Here is a 22996-nt window from a genome sequence, read left to right on the forward strand (position 1 = left end):
ATTGCCACATTTTTTATGTTTTAAATATTAACATATAGGTTTCAATTGAAATATATATATATATATATATATATATATATATATATATATATATATATATATATATATATATATATATATATATATATATGTTACTGACCTGCTCAGGGGCCTCTCAAATCTATACAACCCTTCTGAAGACTTTTATCAGTGCTTATATAGATTTTTATCGGCGCTTTTACATGATTAAAAGTGTCCAGAAAAGGTGCCTTGAAATACTTTTATTGGTGCTTGGATAGACTTTTGCCGGTGCTTCCTCAGAAATACCAGCGGCCATCAAAAGCATCGGTAAAGTCAGAATGAGCGTCGGAAAAGGATATACAATTGCCGACGCTCAGACAAGTGCTGGTAAAAGTATGTTACCGCCGCAAAAACTTTTGCCAACACATGAAAGCGCTGGGAAAAGTAATGCTGGAGCTTTTTAGACTTTTAGCGTCGCTTTTGACTGCTGGTAAAATTCCCTTTTCTTGCAGTGAGAAGGGTCATTAGCATGAGAACGGCAAATCTTTCAACTTAGAGATGAGCTATCGAGCTGAGCCACCAAAGGATGAAGCTACGTGGGAGAAGACTCGCCACACCAGGAATGTCTACAACACGGGTGAGGAACCTGTGCAGAAGGAGCTTAAATTCTAAGCTTCAAGCTCTTCCAGCATCCCAGGCTGACCAGGTCAACCACTGCCACTGCCAGAGAGGTAGTACGAGAAATCTGGGGTGAATCTCGCCTTGAATTTGGCCTGATCTCAGCCGAAGATCACTCTGACATATTCGATCGGGATAAGAATCCTACTAGATTAGAGACCCTATAGCGTAATATAGTGGAATTCGGAGGTTCGTACATCATTACTTGTGAACCTTGATGTCAGCAGTAGGATCTTACGTATGGTTTAAATGATGTGCGAGTTTGAGAGAGAGTTTCGATCATGCGCATCTTGTAGTGACGCAAGTTTCCTGCGGAAGCCTTTTGTTGAAAGTTACTGCTTTAAGATGCTAGGTGGGGCCATCATGATGTTTGTGAGAAATTCACTCCGTCCATCCGCTTTGTAATATCATTTTAGTATGTTATATCAAACTGGAGTGGATCCAAAACTCTAGTGTGTTGCACGAGAGGAATAAATGGGGATTCAGTGACTATCATTGAAACATTTATTCGGCCACAAAAGCTACTCATCAAGTTAAGTTTTTTGTGATTTTACTTCATCCCATTAGGAATGGCCTTATAAACGGTTTGGATGGCATATAAACACCAAGGTGGAGCTCAGGAAGGTTTCAATGGTAGGAAAGGTTTTCCTAGTTTTTCATATTGTATGGCCCACTCAAGTTTTAAATCTACCCCAGTTTTTATCTTATGTCATAAGATGATCTCACAAAACAGATGAAGGGGGTAAATTTCTTACAAATATAACGGTGGGCCCGAGATGATATCCCAGCACACCTACTTCTCGCGACAAGGCTTCCGTGGGAAACCGGATTGGCATGTGGTTTTGCTGGGTGGGGCCCACCGCCATGTTTGTGGGAAATCCACCCTGTCCATCTATTTGACGAGCTCATTTTAGGACAACTGACCAAAAATGAAGTGGATCCAATACTCAAGTGGACCACACAAGAGGTAAAATTAGGAAAGAAATACCTACCGTTAAAACCTTCTTGGGCTCCACCTTGATGTTTATATGCCATCCAAACCGTTTATAAGTTCATTACCACTGGGATGAAGTGAGAATACAAAAAACGTTAGCCTGAAACAAAGCTTTCATGGCCAGAAGAATATTTCAATTGTTCTCACTAAATCCCCACTGTTTCCTCTCGTGTGGCCCACTTGAGTTTTGAATCCACCTCATTTTTTGTCTAATATCCTAAAATGAGCTCGCCAAATGGATGAACGGGTGGTAAATTTCCCATAAACATGGTAATGGGCCCCATCCAACATCCCTGCGCAAAAACTACTTAGAAAGGCTTTTAGCAGGAAATCCATGTTCATGGTTTGAGGAGCAGATTGCGTAGTGCAGTTTGGCAAGTGACGCTGCCACTAGCCAGGTGGCTATTGGTTCGGTGCTATGTGGGCCCGACCATGATCTATATGTTTTATCCACACTGTTCATTTATTTTCATACATCATTTTAATACTTTATGACATAAATGAGGCAGATCAAAATCTCAGGTGAACCACACCATGGGAAAATAGTAGTGATTGAACATCTACCATTAAAAACCTCATATGGCCCACTATAATGTTTATTTTACATCCAACCTGTAGACCATGTCGTACAGACCTGGATGAAGGCGAAAAACAAATATCAGCTTGATACAAAACTTTCGAAGCCCTAAGAAGTTTTTAATGGTGTGAGTTCAATCAACTCTGTGTGGCCCACTTGAGATATTGATCTACCTCAGTTTTGGGTTCACACCATAAAATCATCTGGAAAAATGGATGGATGGCATGGATGAGACATACACCATGTTAGGGTCCACGGAGCACCGACCACTGGCCATTGGTTAGTGTCATGGGAGTAGCCAATCCGTTTCCATTTATTTATTTATTTATTTTACACATGCACACACACCGCCACACACTCACACTATAGTGGGATTTCACCACCAATCCGTTTCCATTAAAAGCTGCATGTTGTAGTAAGTAGCGTGCTGGAATGCTATTTGAGGCCCACCTTGATGTTTGTGAAAAATCCACCCCATTCGTTTGTTTTGCCAGATCATCTTAGGACATACGACTAAAAATGGGGCATATTTAAAATTCGAGTGGGCCATACAAGATGGAAAACTGGGAAAAGACTTTCATACCATTGAAATTTTCATGGGCTCTACCTTGATGTTTATATATGCCATCCATACCGTTTATAAGGCCATTCCTAATGGTATGAAATAAAATCACAAAAAAAACTTAACCTGATAAGTAGCTCTTGGGGTCAAATGAATGTTTCAATGGTAGTCACTAAATCCCCATTAATTCCTCTTGTGCAACACACTAGAGTTTTGGATCCACTCTAGTTTTGATATAACATATTAAAAATGATCTCAAGGCAAAGCAGATGTATTTAGTGATTTTCAAAAATGATTAACGGAGTGGATAAAACACTTACATCACGGTGGGCCCCACAGAGCCTTGCCCGGACGGATTACGTCCGGGTGGGGGTAGGACGCAAACCGCGTCCAACACCGTGCACCTTATTTTGGCCAATCCGCCTCTCAAGTATGGCAACCTGAGACGTGTGTAAGATCTTAACCAGTCATCAGGTGGATCCCATAATACGAATGATGGAGATTCCTTGGTGTCATAGCTGGTGATCGCATTGGCGGCTGTGCGAGGATCGTCTTTCCAATGTACAGCCATTACAAGAGGACCGGAACCCTGTACAGCAGGGGAGCGGATTAGGTGAGACCCCGGCCTCACCCGAGATGGTGCCTCTTTTACCACGGGCCCACCTTGATATGTGTATTCTGCATCCACGCCGTCCATCCGTTTTTACAGCTCATTTTAGTAAAGTATCATGAAAATGAAGTAGATTCAATTATCAGGTGGACCATACCATAGGAAACAGTGGTGATTGAACGAACAACCATTCAAAAGTTCTCAGGGCCCACTTTAATGTTTCTGTGCTTCCATAGTATTTATTTTCCTTCTAATCCGTTGATAAGATAACATACACATGCTGAAAGTAAAAGAAGAATAAAAAATAATAATAAATATCAACTTCATACAAAACTTTTGTAGCTTATTAACGGTCAATTATCACTCTTCCCTATGGTCCACCTGATTACTGGATCTGCTTCGTTTTTTTAATAATAACTTGAAATAATTTTAAAAAGCAGATGAACGGCATGGATATAGAATACATGCATCAAGGTTGGCCCTACGCCAAGGACCGTACTGTAGTTGGTGAGTTTCGTGCGGGTCTCACCTAATCGTGTACTACTCCTAGGGTGTGCATGTGCTAGGCTAGGCATTAAACAATCAGATTTTTGAATAGAGGCTGGAACTAGTTTAAAATTATAGTTGTACATTGCTTGAGCTGAGACGAGACTGGCACAGCTTGACTCAACTCGCCACTAGCTGACCCACTTTGAACTCGGCTTGGCTCGGTCGTCGAGCTTGATTGGCCAGCTCAGCTTGAGCTTAATTCAGTAAGCAGCTCAGGCTAGTTTAAGCCAAGTTCATCGAGCATCTGCAGCATTTTCTCAAATACATGGAGTGCACCGTCAGTTTCTCATGGAATGTAAAACAGTAGCATCGGTTTACAAGTATTTTATTAAACACTTAATAGACAACATAAAAATCAAGATACAAGGGTATTTGTTTCATATCCGTACATTCCTCCCTACTAGCTAACACTTCGTTGAGTCATTTCATCAAACACTTGCTGAGCAACATCAATATTAAAATAACCGAGTCATCGAAGTAGTTCTATCTAAGTTTGATTTGAACATCAATATTAAAATAACCAAGTCACCGAACTGATTCGATCTGAGTTCCATTCGAGTTGGGCCTCGACCTGAATCAAGTCAATCTCAGGCAAGCTTGAACTAGGCTCGAAATTTGTTCGAGCTCAAAAAATCAACTCGACTTGGCTCGAATTTAGTTTCGAACCGAGTCAAGGGAGCTAACCAAGCTAACTCAATTTGTGTACTACTCTATTCAAAATTCAGGCAGAAACCTACTTCAGCCCCAACATGTTGACTGCCCTAACAACACGAATGTGGATTGCGTTCTAACCCTACAAGGAGCCGACTAGGTACGCACAGCATCACCCAAGATGTGGTGTCTATAGTAGGACCCACTTTGATATATGTATTCTATATCCACGTCGTCTATCCATTTTTTGCATATTATTTTAAGGCATGGGTGGAAAAATGAAACAAATCCAAATCTTAAGTAGACATATTACAAGAAACAATGATGATCGACCATTAAAAACTTTTTTTTTTTTGTGGGAAATAATAGTTTTGGATCAAGATGATATTTGCTTTTTTTCCCTTTCATCCAAGTGTTTTTTTTTTTTAACCTTTTCAACAGGTTGGATGGCAAATAAACATCACCAAAACATTACCCTTGGACGAGATGAGTACAATGATACCCACCATTGAATCCTTCCTAGGACCTACCATGATGGTTATTTACCATCCAACCTGTTCATAAGATCATACCGACTGGGATGAAAGGAAAACACAAATATCACCCTCATCTAAAACAGTTGTGACTCCATAAAAAAGTTTTCAATAATAGATGTTTAATCTCCTAATATTTCATATAGAATGGTCCATTTGTGCTTTAGATTTGCCTCATTTTTGGACTCATAACCTAAAATGATATGAAAAAATTGATGAACTATGTTGATATAACGCATACATCATGAAGGGGCTCACAAAGCTTTGCACATCAACACACTACCTACCTACTCTGTTCTACATTACACAATCTGAGTCCCATGTACCAACCAAAATGGATTTCATGGTGTGCCACATGCTACTGATCTCCGTGTGTTGACCTAATCAAGTTCTATGGGCCCCAGCGATGATGTATATGTTATATCCAAATCGTCTGTAGATTTTACGTGAACATTTTAAGGCTTGAGCCCAAGACAGATCCAAAGCTCAATTGGACCACACTGCATAAAGCAATGAGGATTGAACGTCTACCATTGAAACTTTCTTAGGATCGCAAAGTTTTGGATCAATCTAATTTTACTTTATTTTTTTCTATTTCATCCAAGATTTTCAGACCTTATGAACAATTTTGATGGCAAATAAACATCATGGCGGGCACTTAGTAATGCTTCAATGGCACGAATCATTGTCCCCACTGCTTCTTGTGAGGTGGTCTACTTGAGCTTTAGATATGATTCATTTTCCGACTCAAACCTTATAATAATCTGGCCAAATGGATGAATGGTGTAGATACAATAAATACATTATAGTAGGGCTCACAGAACTTAGTGACGTCAACACAGGTAGGCACACCACGTAATCCTCTACCTCATCAGCCATTCATCTCCATTTAATTAGATGCCTCGTGAGAAAGGAAAGAAATGGGAGGTGCCTTTATAAATGGAAGTCGTGTGAGGCAGCTCTGTTTTCCTTTATTCCTCTTTCTTAGTCATTTCCTGGTTGGTAATGAGACGCGTTTTCTGCATTGACCTCTCCAATGCGGAGCTCCGAACTGATCGGTGCCCGTATTGAAGCTCCGTGGGCCCACTATATATGATATACGTGTTTTATCCATACCATTCATTTTTCCATACCATTCATTTTCGGGCATCATTCCAAAAATGAGGCAAATCCAAAGTTCAAGTGGACCACGCCATAGGAAACAACAAAGATTGATGTCTGCCTACCGTTGAAATTGAAACTTATCATGAGACGCATTAGTCCTAGATGAAGCTGATTTTTATGTTTTTACTTGGTTCAAATCCACGTGACTTTATGAAACAGATTAGATGCCAATTAAACATGCTGTGAGCGCTGGGAAAGTTTCAACGGTGGGTGTCACCATACCCACTAGCTCTAATGGTGTGGTCTACTTGAGCTCTGGATCTGCCTCATTTTAGAGCTTGGATCTTAAGCTCACAACATTAATGGATAGGTTAGATAAAGCACATATATCATGGTGGGCCCATGGAGCTTTCCTAGCACCGGCCATGCCAAGCCCTATACTTGAGGAGTCACTATTAAATATGAGTCCCTTGGGGCCCACATAATGTTTGTGAGAAATCAACTTTGTCCATCCATTTTTCCAGATCATGCTAGTATATGGGCCCAAAAATGAAGCAATCCAAAACTCAAGTGGGCGGCATGACAGGAAATAGTGAGGATTAAATGTCTACCATTGAAGCATTCATGGGGCCACAAAATATTTGGATTAGGGTAACATCTTTCATGTTCTCAGCTCATCTTAGCAGGAGTGGCTTATGAACGGTAAGGATGGCATATAAACATCACTGTGGACCTAGGGAGGTTTCATCAATAATTTCCGTACCCACTTTTTCCTATTGTGTGGCCCATTTAAGTTTTGGATTTGCCTCATTTTTGGGCCCAAGTCCTAACATGATCGGGCAAAGCACATGGACGGGGTGGATTTCTCGTAAACATCATGGTGGGCCCCACTTAACTTCCTGTAGCAGGCAATCTGGGATTGGCTGGTAAGACAGCCACATTAATAAAACCACCAAAGAGTAATTTAATTTAAGAAGCTCAGGTAAGAAGATGATACTACTACCAGCTACTAAATAAATAGCAGAAGGGACAGCCCTGCCAACACGACTAAAGCCATTAGATGTTGATACCTTTACCTAAGCATAGCTCGTTTTTTTTTTTAACCAACCTGGGAAAAAAAAGTAAATCACCTGCAGTGTTTTACCTTTCATCACCCGGAATGGAAGAACCAGGAGTACTTGGCCTTTCCCGCATTAGGGGGACTAAAACATATCGTCATTCTCACGTCTGTATCTACCAAGTCATGCATTGACTTTGAGACGACTCTTGTAATGAAAAGTGAAATTCATCCATTTATAGGATTTTGGGATTTTAACTTCCATAGCTTCAAGAGATAAGAAGGCCTGGCTACAGTACACCTCCAATGCATGGAATGATGAAAAGGTTCATGCCTAAATCTCAATCCCATGCATTGCTTGCCTTTTGCTTCTGGTGCATAAATCTCTTGTGTTTGGTGGAGAGATGCAAAGCTCAAGCTGTAAGTAATGCTACGACAGACCCATCTGAAGGTATGCATCCTTAGAAAATCTCTCTCTCTCTCTCTCTCTCTCTCTCATGAAAATTTAGAGTTTCACCTGAACAAAAATTCTATTTTCTCTTGTTTTGAATTTTTTGATTGAAACCCAACTGCATTCGCAAACATCCCTGTGGGCCACCATATTTTTGTGGATCAAGTGAGTGGTGCAATTTCTTGGGCTGAGACCCATCCATGTTGTGGACCACCAAATGGATGGTTTGTATCTTCCATACACCACATGTATAGTGGTGGAGCCGAAAATTTTTATTTTCATGTTTTCTTGGATCCGAAAATGGTGCTGAGTTGCTTACATATGGACCAAAGAAATGATACATAGTAGTACTATACCTAAGGGCGTGTTTGGATTCACGGTTTCGAGTGTATAGTATCGTATTAGTGGGGTTGATGGGACATGTCCCTCGTTTGGAAACGAACGGCGGGCAACGCATTCAACGCACGCTAATACGTTTGAGAACTACTTTGCATCATCGATGGAATTGTACCGTGCAACTAGCCAGACGTTCAGTCAGACATAAGCAGGAAGAAAGCATTTTCTTCTTTTACTGTGTTGCTGGTAATGCCCAGTTTGGCCGTCTTTTAACAAATCCACACCATCCATCTTCCTCTCGAGATTTAAGCCATAAATGGTGAGCTTTGATTATCCGATGATATAGCCCACTGAGACAATCAAGTTGAAATAACAGCCGAACGGTCTTCTTTTGATCATTATAGCGATCATGAAGAAGTACATGGCCATAAAAGGTCAACATATTTTTTATGAAATTTTCTCCCTCTACTTGATGAACAGTTCAGATCCACCTTTCACTGTATGATGGTGGCCCACAACAAAAAGACGGAACCTCTGTTTTGCAACAGAGTTGACGTACGTCGACTCTGTGAAGATTGGTGGCCCACTTATTGAAGCTTCTTGGAAAATTCACTCCGTCCATTGGATTTAGGACGAAAAGGGAGTGCTTTTGAAGTGAAATCATCATGGCCCATGAGGGTATTTACTCCGCCATCCATTTCATGTTTAACGGTTGAGATTCTGCAATAGTTTGCATAGAAACGAAAGAACACCTAAGCAAGGGTAATGCCCACCCTCTGAAGTGAATGAACAACTCAGATCATTCAATGGAACAATGAGTGGGCCCCACTACACGCTCGTATATACATCGTGTGACCCTTATCCGATCGTTTCCAAACATTGATCTGACATGAAATTGTATACATGTTAGAGTAATACGTCCTATCCAAACATTGGTTAGTGGCATGCCTCCACTGAATGTATTCTGAATATCGCCCAATGTATACGTGAATAGTACCGGATACAATACAATACAACCAAAACATGAATCCAACCATAGCATTTTACATGCGTTCGCAGGCTTAGGAAACTGCGGAATTTGAAAGAGGTTTGCTCGAGTACATCCTGACGTATTGCAATATGAGCCGTAAGTCTATAGGCTTTGAATCCGGGTCATCTTTCAAAGATCCAGACCATTTATATTACAATTCTGACTATGAATATTGGAAAATCAACAAATAAAAACCCTATCAAATAAACGGTTTGGATCATTGAAAAAAGATAACGAATCCAACTGTTAGAGTGATGACCTATCTTATTGCAATACGTGGGGAGGGGATGCATCCTCGTCATCAGAACCCCACTGACTTTCAAGTCATCCAGTTCCTTGGGTTGGAAACCTCTGGCCTCGTTTGAATTCAGGTTGGGTTGAAGTTCAGCAAATTAGCAGCAACTAAGGCAGGGTCGAGAGTAATCACCTATATTTGGGTGGGGTCAGGTCTGATTGAGTCAAGCACCAATGACTCTGGGTGGGCACCTCAGGTTGGAACGTGAGTTGTCCTTTGAATTTGGTTCTTTTGTTACGAATATGAATGCTCATCTTAACCTTTGCATAATCAATAGATTAAAATATTAAATCTAATCTTTTTCATCATCTTACATCCAAGTAAATCCCTATCAAATAAACGGTTTGGATCATTGAAAAAAGGAAACGAATCCAACTGTTAGAGTGATGACCTATCTTATTGCAATACGTGGGGAGGGGATGCATCCTCATCATCAGAACCCCATTGACTTTCAAGTCATCCAGTTCCTTGGGTTGGAAACCTCTGGCCTCGTTTGAATTCAGGTTGGGTTGAAGTTCAGCAAATTAGCAGCAACTAAGGCAGGGTCGAGAGTAATCACCTGTATTTGGGTGGGGTCAGGTCTGATTGAGTCAAGCACCAATGACTCTGGGTGGGCACCTCAGGTTGGAACGTGAGTTGGGTCCAGTTGCGCCGGCTTAGGTCCTTTTGAAGTTGGGTTGGGCCTGGGTTGATCCTCAACTCGATCCCAAACGCTTGAGTTGTACCTAAGGCGGGTTGGGGCGGGTTGGTGCTCATCCCTAGCCCAACCCAAGGTTCCTATACCTCAACCCTAGTTCAACCTAACCCAACCTCAGGTTGGGAATTCTCAACCCAAGTGGGTTCGTTTGGGTTGGCTAGGTTGGTCGGGTAGATATATGCTAATATTTTCATTATTAAGTTAGTCTATTATATTTTCAATACAAGTTCTATGTTTTATACCTATAATTTTATTGATTATATATGTAGTTATTTATCGTAAAGAATATTTTTTCTAAACAAACGAGCTAAAATATAGGACAACCACTCCTTTAAAAGTTGTATTGTGTGTTAAGCAATCTATTTGGGAGAGACAAATCCAGTGTATCTTGTTAGCTTGAGTCATCGGAAATGATGTAGACCAATGAAACCCGACGGTAATGGAATTTCATGTACCTTCAATACAGATGATTCACACTCAATTATAATTGATTTATAAGGAACTTACATATTGATCGGGTTCGGATTGGGTCAGGCAACTCGAGACCTCAACCCGAGCCCAACCCAAGTTTTATCAAGTTGGTGTTTGTATGGCCCAGGCTTGAGACCAAACCCGATATATCCTACCCAAGCCCAACCCAATGTCGGGTCAGTCACGGGTCGTCGGGTTGAACCCGGCCCAACTTTCAGCTCTTGTTGCACCCCTATTGAAAATTGGAAGTTTGTTGATTTTACATGCTCGTGGAAACCTACAACTAAGCACATGTGACAATATGTAATGCATGCGTTAAATCAAATCAAAGCCTTCCATCATGTGGTCGTTTTTAGATTGGGTATTCTAAAAACTAGGCCACTTCACAACTCAACAAATCACATCAAATGAAACAAATGGATGGCCATTATTGTACTTTGAATGTCTAAGTAGCAAAATGGGCTGATATTTTAAGCAGTTAATCAAATCACTTATTCCAATCATTCTGAGAGCTTATATCTACCTCACATGTTTGCTCCATCTTGGAACATGTGATTGTGAGTGTGAAATAATAAAGTTTTATAGACAATGTTTTTATATAGAAGAGTATTTGATGTTGTTGAAATTTTGAGCTCTCAATAAACTTAAATAAACCTTAGGTATAAGAAAATTCGGATCTAATACCATCATTAATTTATGTGCTATGCAAAAGCGTTCAGATAAAGTTCAAATGCGAAAATCATCCTCATGGAAAACTGAGGCCGGTCAAACCATTTGAAATAATAAGCTATATAAGTAATTTTTCATCGACCCAATTGGTGTAGCTCATATTAATTTTCTATTATTATGCCCCACATTTCAGATACAGTGTGCACCCTTAGACTCGAGTTACGGTCCATGACTCATACACGAAGTGTACATAAATCCGATTATTATGCAATTATTAAGAGGCACAATTTACATATATTTTAGATCGTCACAACATTAACATTCATACAACAAATTATTTTCACTACATTTATTAACACTCTCTCTATAACATTCTTCATTTATAAAACAATTATCCAAACCGGTCTAAGTCCACCCATTTGAAACTTTATTTAACTAAATTAATTAATCATTGCCTAACAAAATTATAGCTATAAACATATTTCAAATTTAATCAAATCGGCAACAATTAAAATGAATGAAAACTAAAACTCATATAATTTATTACATAATCTATTTAACTGTGTAATGCAGCGAGTTCATCTTTTGCCAAATATGACCATTGATCTTGAGTTTTATCCACCAACCTGGCCTTATTTTCCAACACCTGATTAGATCATCTTATATCGTCTATCTCCGTACAGTTATTAATTTATAACATTAGCTAGCAAGACTAGTGAGTGAACCCAGCCTAATTCATACATAGCACAATATAACAAAAATAGTGTGCATGTAGTATGATTATGAATGCAAAAATGTCGTAATATGCATGTCAATTAGGATGATCATTCACTTGCTTAAGTTGGATATCCATTAACCCAAAAATTATACTCTTCAGACATCGACCGTAGGTAGGCATGGGCAATCTGTAACCATTAGACATTCACCTAAGTATGCATGTGTAATCATTCATCTATTCCGTGAGTAGGCTTCCACTATCGTGGACATCTGGTAACGAATCTACCAGGCATAATAATCCAGGGAGATCCCCTGGGAACTAAAGCATAAGGTGTGTATGCAATTACAATGGATGTATGTCATTCGTGCTTAATGTCCATGCGTGGTCATGTATATTTAAGAAATATATATATTTTTTAGAGGAATAATGAACTTAAAATATCAATGATTGATATGTTTACATGTTCAATTTGCATATATCAAAACTCTTTCAAATAATATAGATATCATATAACATGGATCATGTTATGACAACCATACAATAGTCACATGAAAATCAAATCATATACATCAGTCACAACAATCACATCTTCTATATTAATTATAATGCCCCGAATTTTAGGGGCCGAGTAGATACTCGACTCCTGATATCCTGGGTGCCACTTATGCTTTGCGGAAGCAGGGTTCTATAGTTCGTTTTACCTGACATTTGAGTAATTCCTTGAATTAAAATAGATTATGTGATGTACTCTGAAATAAACATAAATTTTAACGTAAGTAAATTAACTAATAAGTAAAATATGTTTATCCAGATTAAGAGATTACAACTGAGCAAAATATACAGTTTCAAAATTACAAAATGTATCAACTTTAAAATTTCATTGACGTCCTGAAAGTGTCCTACATCGACCCACCCAGCAACTGGAAGTACGAGGACTCATTCGAGTTTATGTGCGCCTCCTCTAGACTCCACAATACCTGCATTTACAAAAGTGTCTAGTTGGTATTTTAAAACACTGTCCCAGAGTGGAAGTGAATGATCAATTCAATGGTTCTATTAGCATCAAGTTACACAAGCTATCAATTCCACAGGCGCAATTAATGAAAAACAATTAAGCATACAATTCCTAGGCACTCTTATTAATGCACATGCATGGTATTATGATATGATGCATGCCATCGCCATCCAACACTCCCTCAAGCTATACCATCTATATGTTCGCTATGACCAACACTCTCTCAATGCGACCTCAACTGCCGAGCCATCAGCCTAACTAATGCAATGCGTCTATGATAATATTAATCAAGTGTTTAGTTATGTCTGTCCGTCCAACAAGATTGGGAAAACTAGGCCACCGTTACGAAATCAATGCCCTAAATTCGATCGCGAGGCGCAGGGTGGCCGTAGCGACCTCGTGCATGCGATCCTTAATCCGTCCGGGTTCGTCACTCCCAGCCGGCTCATACGAATGGCGGGTTGTATATCGGGCTACTCGCAGTTACTACAGGGAGGTTCGTCACCCCTGCATAGGCCAACAACTCAAGCATAGTATCCTATACCACCATGCTCGGCTCAGAAGACTTGTGGCTCATACGAATGGCGGGTTGTATACCGGGCTACTCACAGTCACTACAGGGAGGTTCGTCACCCCTGCGTAGGCCAACAACTCAATCATAGTGTCCTATACCACCATGCTCGGCAACCTAAAGGTAATGGTCCACACCTAAGAGTAGTCCGTCGATTCGTGGTGCTGCTCTTGAGGTTTCGGGTCCGGGGATTGACGTATCGAGGCCCTCTGCCGACAGAATTAGCTCGTAAGGGCGCATGCAAATAGTTATACGATGCTGAAATTTAGAGAGGACTAGAGAGTTACCTTTCTATCGCCGGTAGGCCGCTCTCTATGATGGGGCGCGGTTGCGGGGTCCGTTGTGGGCAGCAGCAAAGGGAATTTTCCCCAATCAGCTCCCCCAAGGAGCTCCTTCTTCCAACTTCTCCCCACTCCCTTTCTCCCTTACAACCGAAATTTTGTATGGGAGTAAAGGAGTGAATTTTTAGGCCTTATATAGCCTGGATTTTATGTCTAAATGGCCCTGGGGCCCCATTTTTCTAGCATACATGCCCCTAGTGGGCTGAATGTTGGCCCATAAGGCTACTTTAGGGGCCCACTTGCCCATCCGCGCCATGGGGTAGGTGCCCCATCATAGGATGAGCGATCAGACCAATTTTGGTGGAGATCGGATGCCTTGATCAACCGAAGGGATCCTACTTACGATTGACGGTCGTCGATACTCGATCGGGGCCACGGCTATACGGATATGAGCATAGAAATATCTTTAACTTATACCTCGAGTTTGGTCACAATCTAACGGTCGAAAAGTCACAACTTCGTGAAAGAGTGAGAGGTTCATTTCACTTAAGTTTCAGGTTTCAACCTTCGGTATTTGCGTATTTCAAGCACTCGGCCTCTAGCCCAAGTTATGCAGTTCTGGGTACTATATTTATTCGTCACCCGCAATGAACGTCAAGCCCAATGAGACAGACATTATTTTATAATTTCGGAACTAGTGACCCACTAACAAGCGGTCTAGATCTTATTCGGATAATCGGAGCATTTTTTGAATAAATTGGTAGGGAGATTTTTTAGGCATAGTTGTTAGGGTCTGGATTAACTAAGTTCATACTATGACACATTTGAAATTAGTGAAAATGGTGATTCGGTCATGATCATTCTAGATCGTTGGTTCTTAGGCTAAATGAGTGACCAGGTTGATTTGGTTTATTAATCAAGATTCGACTCATAATTGTCTCAACTTTAGGTAGGTCTTTATTTAGTTATGGTTATTTCGATTGGTCAGTGATATGTTGGCTAGATTTAGGCCCTATGTGAACAAATCATGGGGCTAAACTCGATGTTTAAGTGATCGGTCGAATTCGTTGACTTTTTACGGTTCATTAATCTTATTTGTGTGGTTCTTTATCGGTACCACCCACATATAAGCTTACTTCGAGTATCAAAGGTCAGTAAACGATGACGTAGGCTAGTTATATTTAAAAAAAATTTAAAGATTTTTGGCAATCTAAAATAGCGAAAATTCAGGACGTTACATTAACTGCACAAGTATGAGATACGTTGGGATTTACTCACCTATTTATGATAGTGTCGAATCCTTAGAATAATTAAATGCGTTAGAAACTATACTTCAGATCCATATTAAGATGATTTAGCATACCATAATTCAATTACATTACTCCAATAAGTGGGGTTCACCTTTGATTCAAGTAAGATGGCCTAACATAAATTGTTATATTTAAAATTTGAAAAACAGCATGGGTTATCGATCAATGGAGTCAATCAATCGAAATAGCTCGAGGCCCCTTGATCAATACCATAAATTGATAAAATTTGAAATTAGTTTGTTAAGTATCTGGACACTTTTGACCACCTTTGATCGAACAAACCCTTCTCATCGATCGATCGGGCTTGATTGGATCAAAATGGGTTTGCTTGCTAGACAAATTTAGTCATTCTCGATCAGTACCCTCGATTGATCGAGACCACTCGAGGAGACCCTTGATCGATCGAACCTGGACATTGATTAATCAAAACTTAAGATGAATTTTCGACTTTGGTCGATGGACAAAAATCAATTCTTTTGATTGACCAAACACTGACTTCGATGGATTGACACATCCTTCCACTAAAAATACTCTAACCAAATAGGCTAATTATTTAGTTTTATTAGCAAATAAAAAATCAATTTATTATTTTTGTCAATGCAAAAATTTGGATCACTCTCCTCCGAGCTTCGAGCACCTACATATGAAGAAGGCAAAGGAGACCCTGGCTTGACCAGGGGACCCTCCGATGCCAAAGTCAGGCTAGAAATATGGGTCTAGTACTCGTATAGAGGGTTTTTGGTCGAGAGCTTTTGCATACCTTTTCACGTAGGTGATTCCTCTATTTTTATTAGTGTAGGTAGAGCAGGATAATCTGTGATTTTAGGCACGACCTCAACACTTACGCGAGACATGTGCAAGTATTGATAATTACCTTAGAATCATGTGGCATACACTTATGTTGACAGATCGTGGGTAGATCTTATCTCAAAGAATACACTTACAATATAAGATAAACAACGCAGCGGGCCTTAAGAAGGTTTCAATGGTTGGCGGCCTTAGCACGCTCCTTCCTATGGTGTGGCTTGCTTGAGCCCTCGATCACATTTAATTTTTTACTAATAATTTCAAATGATATGAAAAAAATGGATGGATAGTACTGTTGATAAAATACATACATAATGAGTGGCCCCTCCGGGCCTCCGCCTATCCCGAGCTCCGAGCCTACAGGGGTGGTACCTAATCAGGGCCACTGCATTAAATGTAATGTGTAATAACGTGGCCCAATCAAACTGCAATAAATAGGATGTTTTTGTCAGTGGCAACCATGTCTTCAGAACTCATCCATTTGCCATCTTCATGTAACTGGAAGTCATCCACACGGGCAACAAAGATGCCATGCTACTTGCTGTTCACACGTGCCATTGAGAACACATGTGAGACACCCAATCCGCTCCTCAGCGGGCCCACAGTAAAATCTGGTCAATAGGCTCACAGAGGAGGATTGCGTACTGAGTAACTCAGTATGAGCGTACTCAGTAAACTCTGTTGAGGGCCACCCTCATTCATGCATTGTATCAACTCTGTCCATCCGTTTTATCATATAATTTTAGGCATTAAACCAAAAATTAATCATATCCAATGCTCGACTGGACCACACCACCTGAAACAATGTGAATTGAAGTCTACCATTGAAAAGTTCTTAGGTGCCTAAAGAAGTTTTATATCAAGATGATATTTGTATTTTTCCTTCATCCATGTATGTGTGATCTTATGAACAGTTTGGATGAAAATAAACATCACTGGGGGCCTTTGAAAGGTTTCAACGGTGGAAATCAATGCTTCCACTGTTTCCTTTGGTATGGCCTACTTGAGCTTTTGATATAATTCATTTTTGGACTCAACCCCTAAAATGATCTGGAAAAACGGATGGACGGCGTGGATAAACCACATGAACTCCTAGTGGGCCCAACATAGTTTACTCAGTACGATAAGCGCGTGCTGAGTAATTCAGTACGCAGTACGCAATCCGATTTTTAAGCGGATCTAGTGGGTGATGCCTGTGCTTGAGTATGAGTATGACCGCGAGTCAAATTTTTTAAAACGTCCATTTATTTTATAATTAAAGTCCAAATGGAAGCTGTTTGATGCTCAGGTCGAGTATGATGGTTGATACACAGGCACACATAAACTTTATACGTGGCACACATTAAAACATTAAATCAAGTGATACTGTCCAAACTGTAGTACCCACTGTAGACAGGTCATTATACCAGCTATCAGATTGTTTTAACAACATTAACCTCTGATTCACGGGCATTTATTGCTCAATCTAAACCGTTGGGTATTTTTAATCTTAATGGTCCAATAAATGTCCACCGATTGATTTTATTTTTTTAGGTTTAAAATCAATCTATGACAGCGAGCAACATTTGAACGTATAAATTGAGTTACTTTCATGCCACGTGTACAAGTCCTGAGTGCATGTGTATCAATCATCAATCACCAGAGTATCAAAGTTTATCTGCATTCACAATTAGATGACCCCATGAAAAGCCAGAGATGTTTTTAAACAGGAAGTCGTTAGAGGCGGCGTTGATCTTTCCTAGTCCTATCGGATTATAATGGCCTTCTCAAGGGATGGCTTGGGTGTATTTATATGAATTTGAAACCAATTTGGTAGATTAAATAATAGAAAAAAAAACTTTAAAAATAAAAATATTGTTAAATAATAAATAAACTAATTGCAAAAGAATAAATGATAAGAGTGTGCATATGCCCTTAGTCGCACAAACCGGGAAAGCACAAATCCGAAAAATGATCCTCACAATATTCTCTAACTAGACTCTCTGTTCTATGATGTTCTGTGATGTTTGTTAGGTTTAGATTAAGTGTGGGTTGGCTCTGATGTAAAAATAATTTTTAAGTTAGAGTCGTCATTAGCCAAATGCATTTTTAGATTTTTACAGTCGGCTAAAAACTATATAATCGCTTAGAGGTTGAGAAATTATAATACTTCTCATCTCAAGTGATTGTTGTGGTTGGTTTGCATCGTAGATTCTGAGTAAAGACTTTAGTTACTGAAAATAAAGGGGTTGCGCATACTTTTCCATTTGTATGTTGTACCGTCAATACTTTTTGGGGCTTTACAATTTTTATAAGAATTCAATTGAACTTTGGTGTTATTTTTGTTAATTTTAGCTTAATGCAGAAATCCTCGAGATCTTGTTGTGCATAGGACATAGAGATTTAAGAGTTTAGATAGCTTACCTAACTGAGACGCCATGACTGAGAATAATAGAATACCAGATCTTCCTCTCCCTGAATTCAGAACTTAAATGGGACTTACGTTTCTGACTTGTGTTGGATCGGGGACCTAGCACTTGTTATATAATTGCTGTGGTGGAGAGAGTTTGAAACCCATCACGACTCTCTTCACATGCTCCACACTATCAACTTCCTAGTAGTCTTCAAATAGCTACCTGCATATGCAGCTATAGCATTCCAACCCCTTACGAATACTTTCATAGATATTTTGTGAGAATCACATTGAAGTGGGGTCCACTGGTTTACTTGATTACACAATCCAACTATTAGGACAATCCAGATCGTTGATCAATAAGGCCCACCTTATAGAGTTCCAACAATTTTATATAATCCATTCATCCATTTTATGTTGGTAAAATAATTTGTAATCATTATGTTAGTAAAATAATCTGTAATCACTACTCATTTCTTTTATATTACTATAATAACAGGCAAATTAAATACGCTGTTAGTGTTGTGCTTACTGTAGGTGGAATTGGCCTGACATGGAAGTATTAGGTCAATTCCACCTGTAGTGAACATAGTACCAACAGCCTATTTATATCTATCAAACTCGGATATTCATATCCATTAAAGAAAATTAGTTTTTAGGAGACGGCTCTTGTAATCAAAAGAGAAACCCAGCTTTTTATACCCATAAGTTGTAATGCATAGCTTGGTGAGATCAGAAGACATCTACAGTATACATCCGGTGCATGGAATGATGAAAAGGTCCCTCCCAATTTCTCCATCTCATACACTGCTTGCCTTTTGCTTGCATCTCTTGTGTTTTGTGGAGAGATGCAAAGCTCAAGCTGCAAGTAATGCTACAACAGACCTGTCTGAAGGTATGCATCCTTAGAATCAATCTCTCTCTTCTTAACAAAGACTCTTTTCTCTTGTTTTGAATCTTTTGGTTGAAACCCAATTGTAACTCTCTTTTGATTTATTTTATTACTATTATTATTATTCTGTTAATTAGTAGCAAGTTCAGACTCAGTGGGAGTTCTCCGAGAACTCCGTCACTTATTCGGGCCAGGTCAGGTTTGTTCATATTATCAGAGAGGGGAATGGGCCTGCTGATGAGCTGGCCAGATTGGGGAGTGAGAATCAACGCTCGGCTATCTTCTCCCACTCGGCAGCCCTTCCTAGGGAGACCAGGGGGGCTTCTTTTCCTAGATAAGGTTGGGTTGGGTGCCATCCGAGTTGAGGCCAAGGGGTAACCCTGACCCTACCACTGGTGGTGCGATGTGGTTTCTGGGCTGATCGGTGGGCTTCCTTTTTTTCTTCGTGTTTTTCTCTTGTATAGGTTGGGTGCGGTGCGGTGTTCCACTTGCGGTCCTCATATGATAGGCGGGCCCCACCTTTTGGGAGTCCCCCCGAATTACAGGTGGTGGTTTTTTTTACCTTCAGCAATATATTCTGGGGATGTTCCCCTGTTTCCTTAAAAAAAAAAAACTCCATCACTGGGAGCTTTCCTTATGAATCCTCCATGGAATAGGATTCATGTAGCTGACCCCAAATAATTAGAATAAAGCTCATACGACATGAAGGTGAAGAAATAGAAGTTGGAGCTTTTTTCTTTTTCTTTTTTTCCCACTAGGCGTCAAATGAAAAAAAAAAAAAAAAAAACCCCGCAGTTTTGACCATCCATCTTCTGTTCTGTACCATGAATGGGCCATGGACCAAAAGTTCTGTCAATTGGAAAACTACAAGCATCCGGGGGTTGGACTTTTACCCAGTGGCGTGGCAGATCACTTTTCATCACTGGATTTTTAATTTTTTTTTTTGTTTTTTTTTTGTTTTTTTTTAATTTTGTCTGTGACCAGGACAATTTCTTCGGCTGAGGCCCATCGATGTAGGCCACTAGATGGATGGTCTGTATCTTCCATACACCACATGCATAGTGATGGAACCTAAAGTGTTCTTTTCCATACTTTCTTGGATCCAAAAATGACGCCGATTTGCTGACCAGATGGATCCTGGGCACTATAAGTGCAGGGAACACAAATCATACCATTTTAGCCATCCGATCAATAGCCTATCAAATGGATGATCAAGATCATTTAAATAAAAGTAGGTCTAATCAACAGTCTTAGCTGTTGACGCGGGGATGGACGTGATGAGGTCGATCAACATCTTCGTCAAGGGGATAATTACTCCGAGAACCCACCGAGCTTCTCTCAACTCCTTGCAGAAATTCTTCACATTAGGAAATTAGAAATAAATTCTAATAAATTTGAAAATAAATTGATTGATGATAAAAATAAATTTAAAATACTTTAAATTCTGATATCAAACCTAGGAAGAAGTTTCGAAATCAAACTCCTACTCAAACTTCCTAAAAAGTGACTTATTATAAATGGTAAACTTATTATTTACAGACATCATGATTTCTATTAGACTTCAAAGTTTTTGGCCAAAAAAAGTAAGTGTCCAATTTGGTCAAACTATGTTATTCTCTTAATTTTTCTGAGTCATATATTTTCATGTTGGGCACGACTCCTAAAGCTCAAAGGATCAAGAGTTACCATCAAATTAAAACTTACTATAAATAGTAAAACTAAAATTAAAATGAGCTTTCGACCATCAATTTAATAGAATCTCCCAAATTTGGTATGAGCAACTTAGCATAGCGGTGTTGGTTGGATAAAACAACTTCTCCTACCCAAAATCATATATGGTATGTCAAATACCGGAATCCTGCTTTAGGGTTTTGATGGTCCTGTTCACTTTCGCCTTCTATCAGGCTTTCTCTGGTTCATCTTAGCCATGAAAGTGTCCGCGACCTGCTCTACATCAGCTCTCTCTTTTTTAGGGCCTGTCATGGGAGTATTAATTTTATCATGCAATCTTAACCATCCCATCCTCAGCTTGGGAACGGATGGATAATGAAAAGGAAGGCCACAACTTACAGATGGATTGTTTCATTTGATGAGTATGAATTTTTTTCAATCGGGCCCATGAAATATGCACCGGACCCAATGGACGGTCTCAGTACAACAACTGGGTCGACCAATTGTCCTGATGCAATGCCAAAATTTTGATTTATATAAGCAGCCGGTCATTGGATTTGCATATCAATCCAGTTCATATGACATGTAGAAAAGTGTACTGGGACACTAAATCATTTACGTGTCTTTGTCATGTTTGGGTGCTCACTGAATCACGGCCGACCGCATCCAATATTGACCGGGAAAGATGCTTACGCTTCGTTTGGATGTATTATAGGATTGGATTGCAATAATTACTTGAACTATCCTAATGATCCAATTGGTGGATATCAAATGGATGAATGGAAATAAACATCAACGGTCCAAATTCAACTAGAAATAATAGGATGACATACGAAGATGGTTAGATAAGTTCTTCTTTCGACTAATTTTCAATTGACAACGGGACCCTCAATTTGAATGGTCCAGATTGGCAAGATACCAAAACTTTAAAATGGTCGCTATCACGGACCAGATAGTGATTAAGCTTTTCTTTTTCTTTTTCTTTTTCTTTCCATTTTCTTAATCAAAATAAAACTGTGAACTGCATGGTTTTTTACTTTGTGATGCTGACCTGGTGGAATGGCACCGTTCAATTGGACTGTGGCCCACCCACGTAACCACAGCTGATATCGATGTTTTAAGAACTGGACTAAAGGTTCATGTTCCATACGCATGTGTTAGGCATCTCACCTAGCCATATGAGCCGGAGTGGCACATGGGCATGCTTTCCTAGCCATCCATCGAATTGATTTTACCATTCAACGGTTCGATACAAATCTCATGCCATTCAGTTGATCACAATTTATTAAAGAAAATGTATAGCTACAAAACTTTATACAAGAGTTTTGATAAAATTGTGGCCCGCCTGAATAGGAAACAGCCTAGCTAGTTTCTTCACCAGGGGAATTACTGTTCGGGCTCCCCTTATTTACGGCTTGGATCTCACATTCAAACACTGCATATTACATATAGGATCACTTACTAACTCGACCTGAAATCCAACTCAGTACTAAGAAGCCAAGGAACCTTTTCAAGCTGACGCAGAAAGCGCACTTACTCGGGTTTAGTTTCATTCGATATTTTAAGTGCACTTACTCAAGTTCAGTTTCATTCGATATTTTCCCAAGATCTGAACATCTCCTTCAGGTGTATCACATGGTCATTTTTTTCATGAGATCTTGATGAGCATGTGATCTACGTATACTTCTATTATATTCCTGATTAGTTTGCCAAACAATTTGTTCACTAAGCGCTGATACGTTGCTCAAGCGTTCTTCAGCCTGAACGACATTACTCGGTCATAGTATAGACCTCTGTCAATAATGAAGGTTGTCCTGCTTGTTATGTTCGTGCATGACAATTTGATTGTATCCTGAATATACATCTATGAAGTTGATGAGTGCACACCCGGCAGTGCCGTCCATCAACTGGTCGATCTTAGGGAGGAAAAATTTGTCTTTTGGGCAAGCCTTATTTAGGTCGGTATAATATACGCAGACTCGCCATTTCCCACTGGCTTTCTTTACTAGTATGACATTTACTTAACCAATGAAGGTAATGCATCTCCTCGATGAACTCAGCTTCATGGAGCTTGC

The 22996-nt window shown here is 39.7% G+C and overlaps 1 protein-coding gene across 1 annotated transcript in view; it reads left to right on the forward strand.

The window, feature by feature from the left end:
- LOC131219938 (uncharacterized) overlaps window positions 1-22996 on the forward strand; it is a 237233-nt gene that overhangs the window by 160798 nt on the left and 53439 nt on the right. The window contains exon 40 of the mRNA XM_058214923.1: window positions 279-393. Within this exon, the coding sequence (XP_058070906.1) occupies window positions 279-393 (115 nt within the window). The remainder of the gene's footprint in view (window positions 1-278; window positions 394-22996) is intronic.

The sequence above is a fragment of the Magnolia sinica genome, chromosome 12 (assembly GCF_029962835.1).
Source record: "Magnolia sinica isolate HGM2019 chromosome 12, MsV1, whole genome shotgun sequence".
NCBI lineage: Eukaryota > Viridiplantae > Streptophyta > Magnoliopsida > Magnoliales > Magnoliaceae > Magnolia > Magnolia sinica.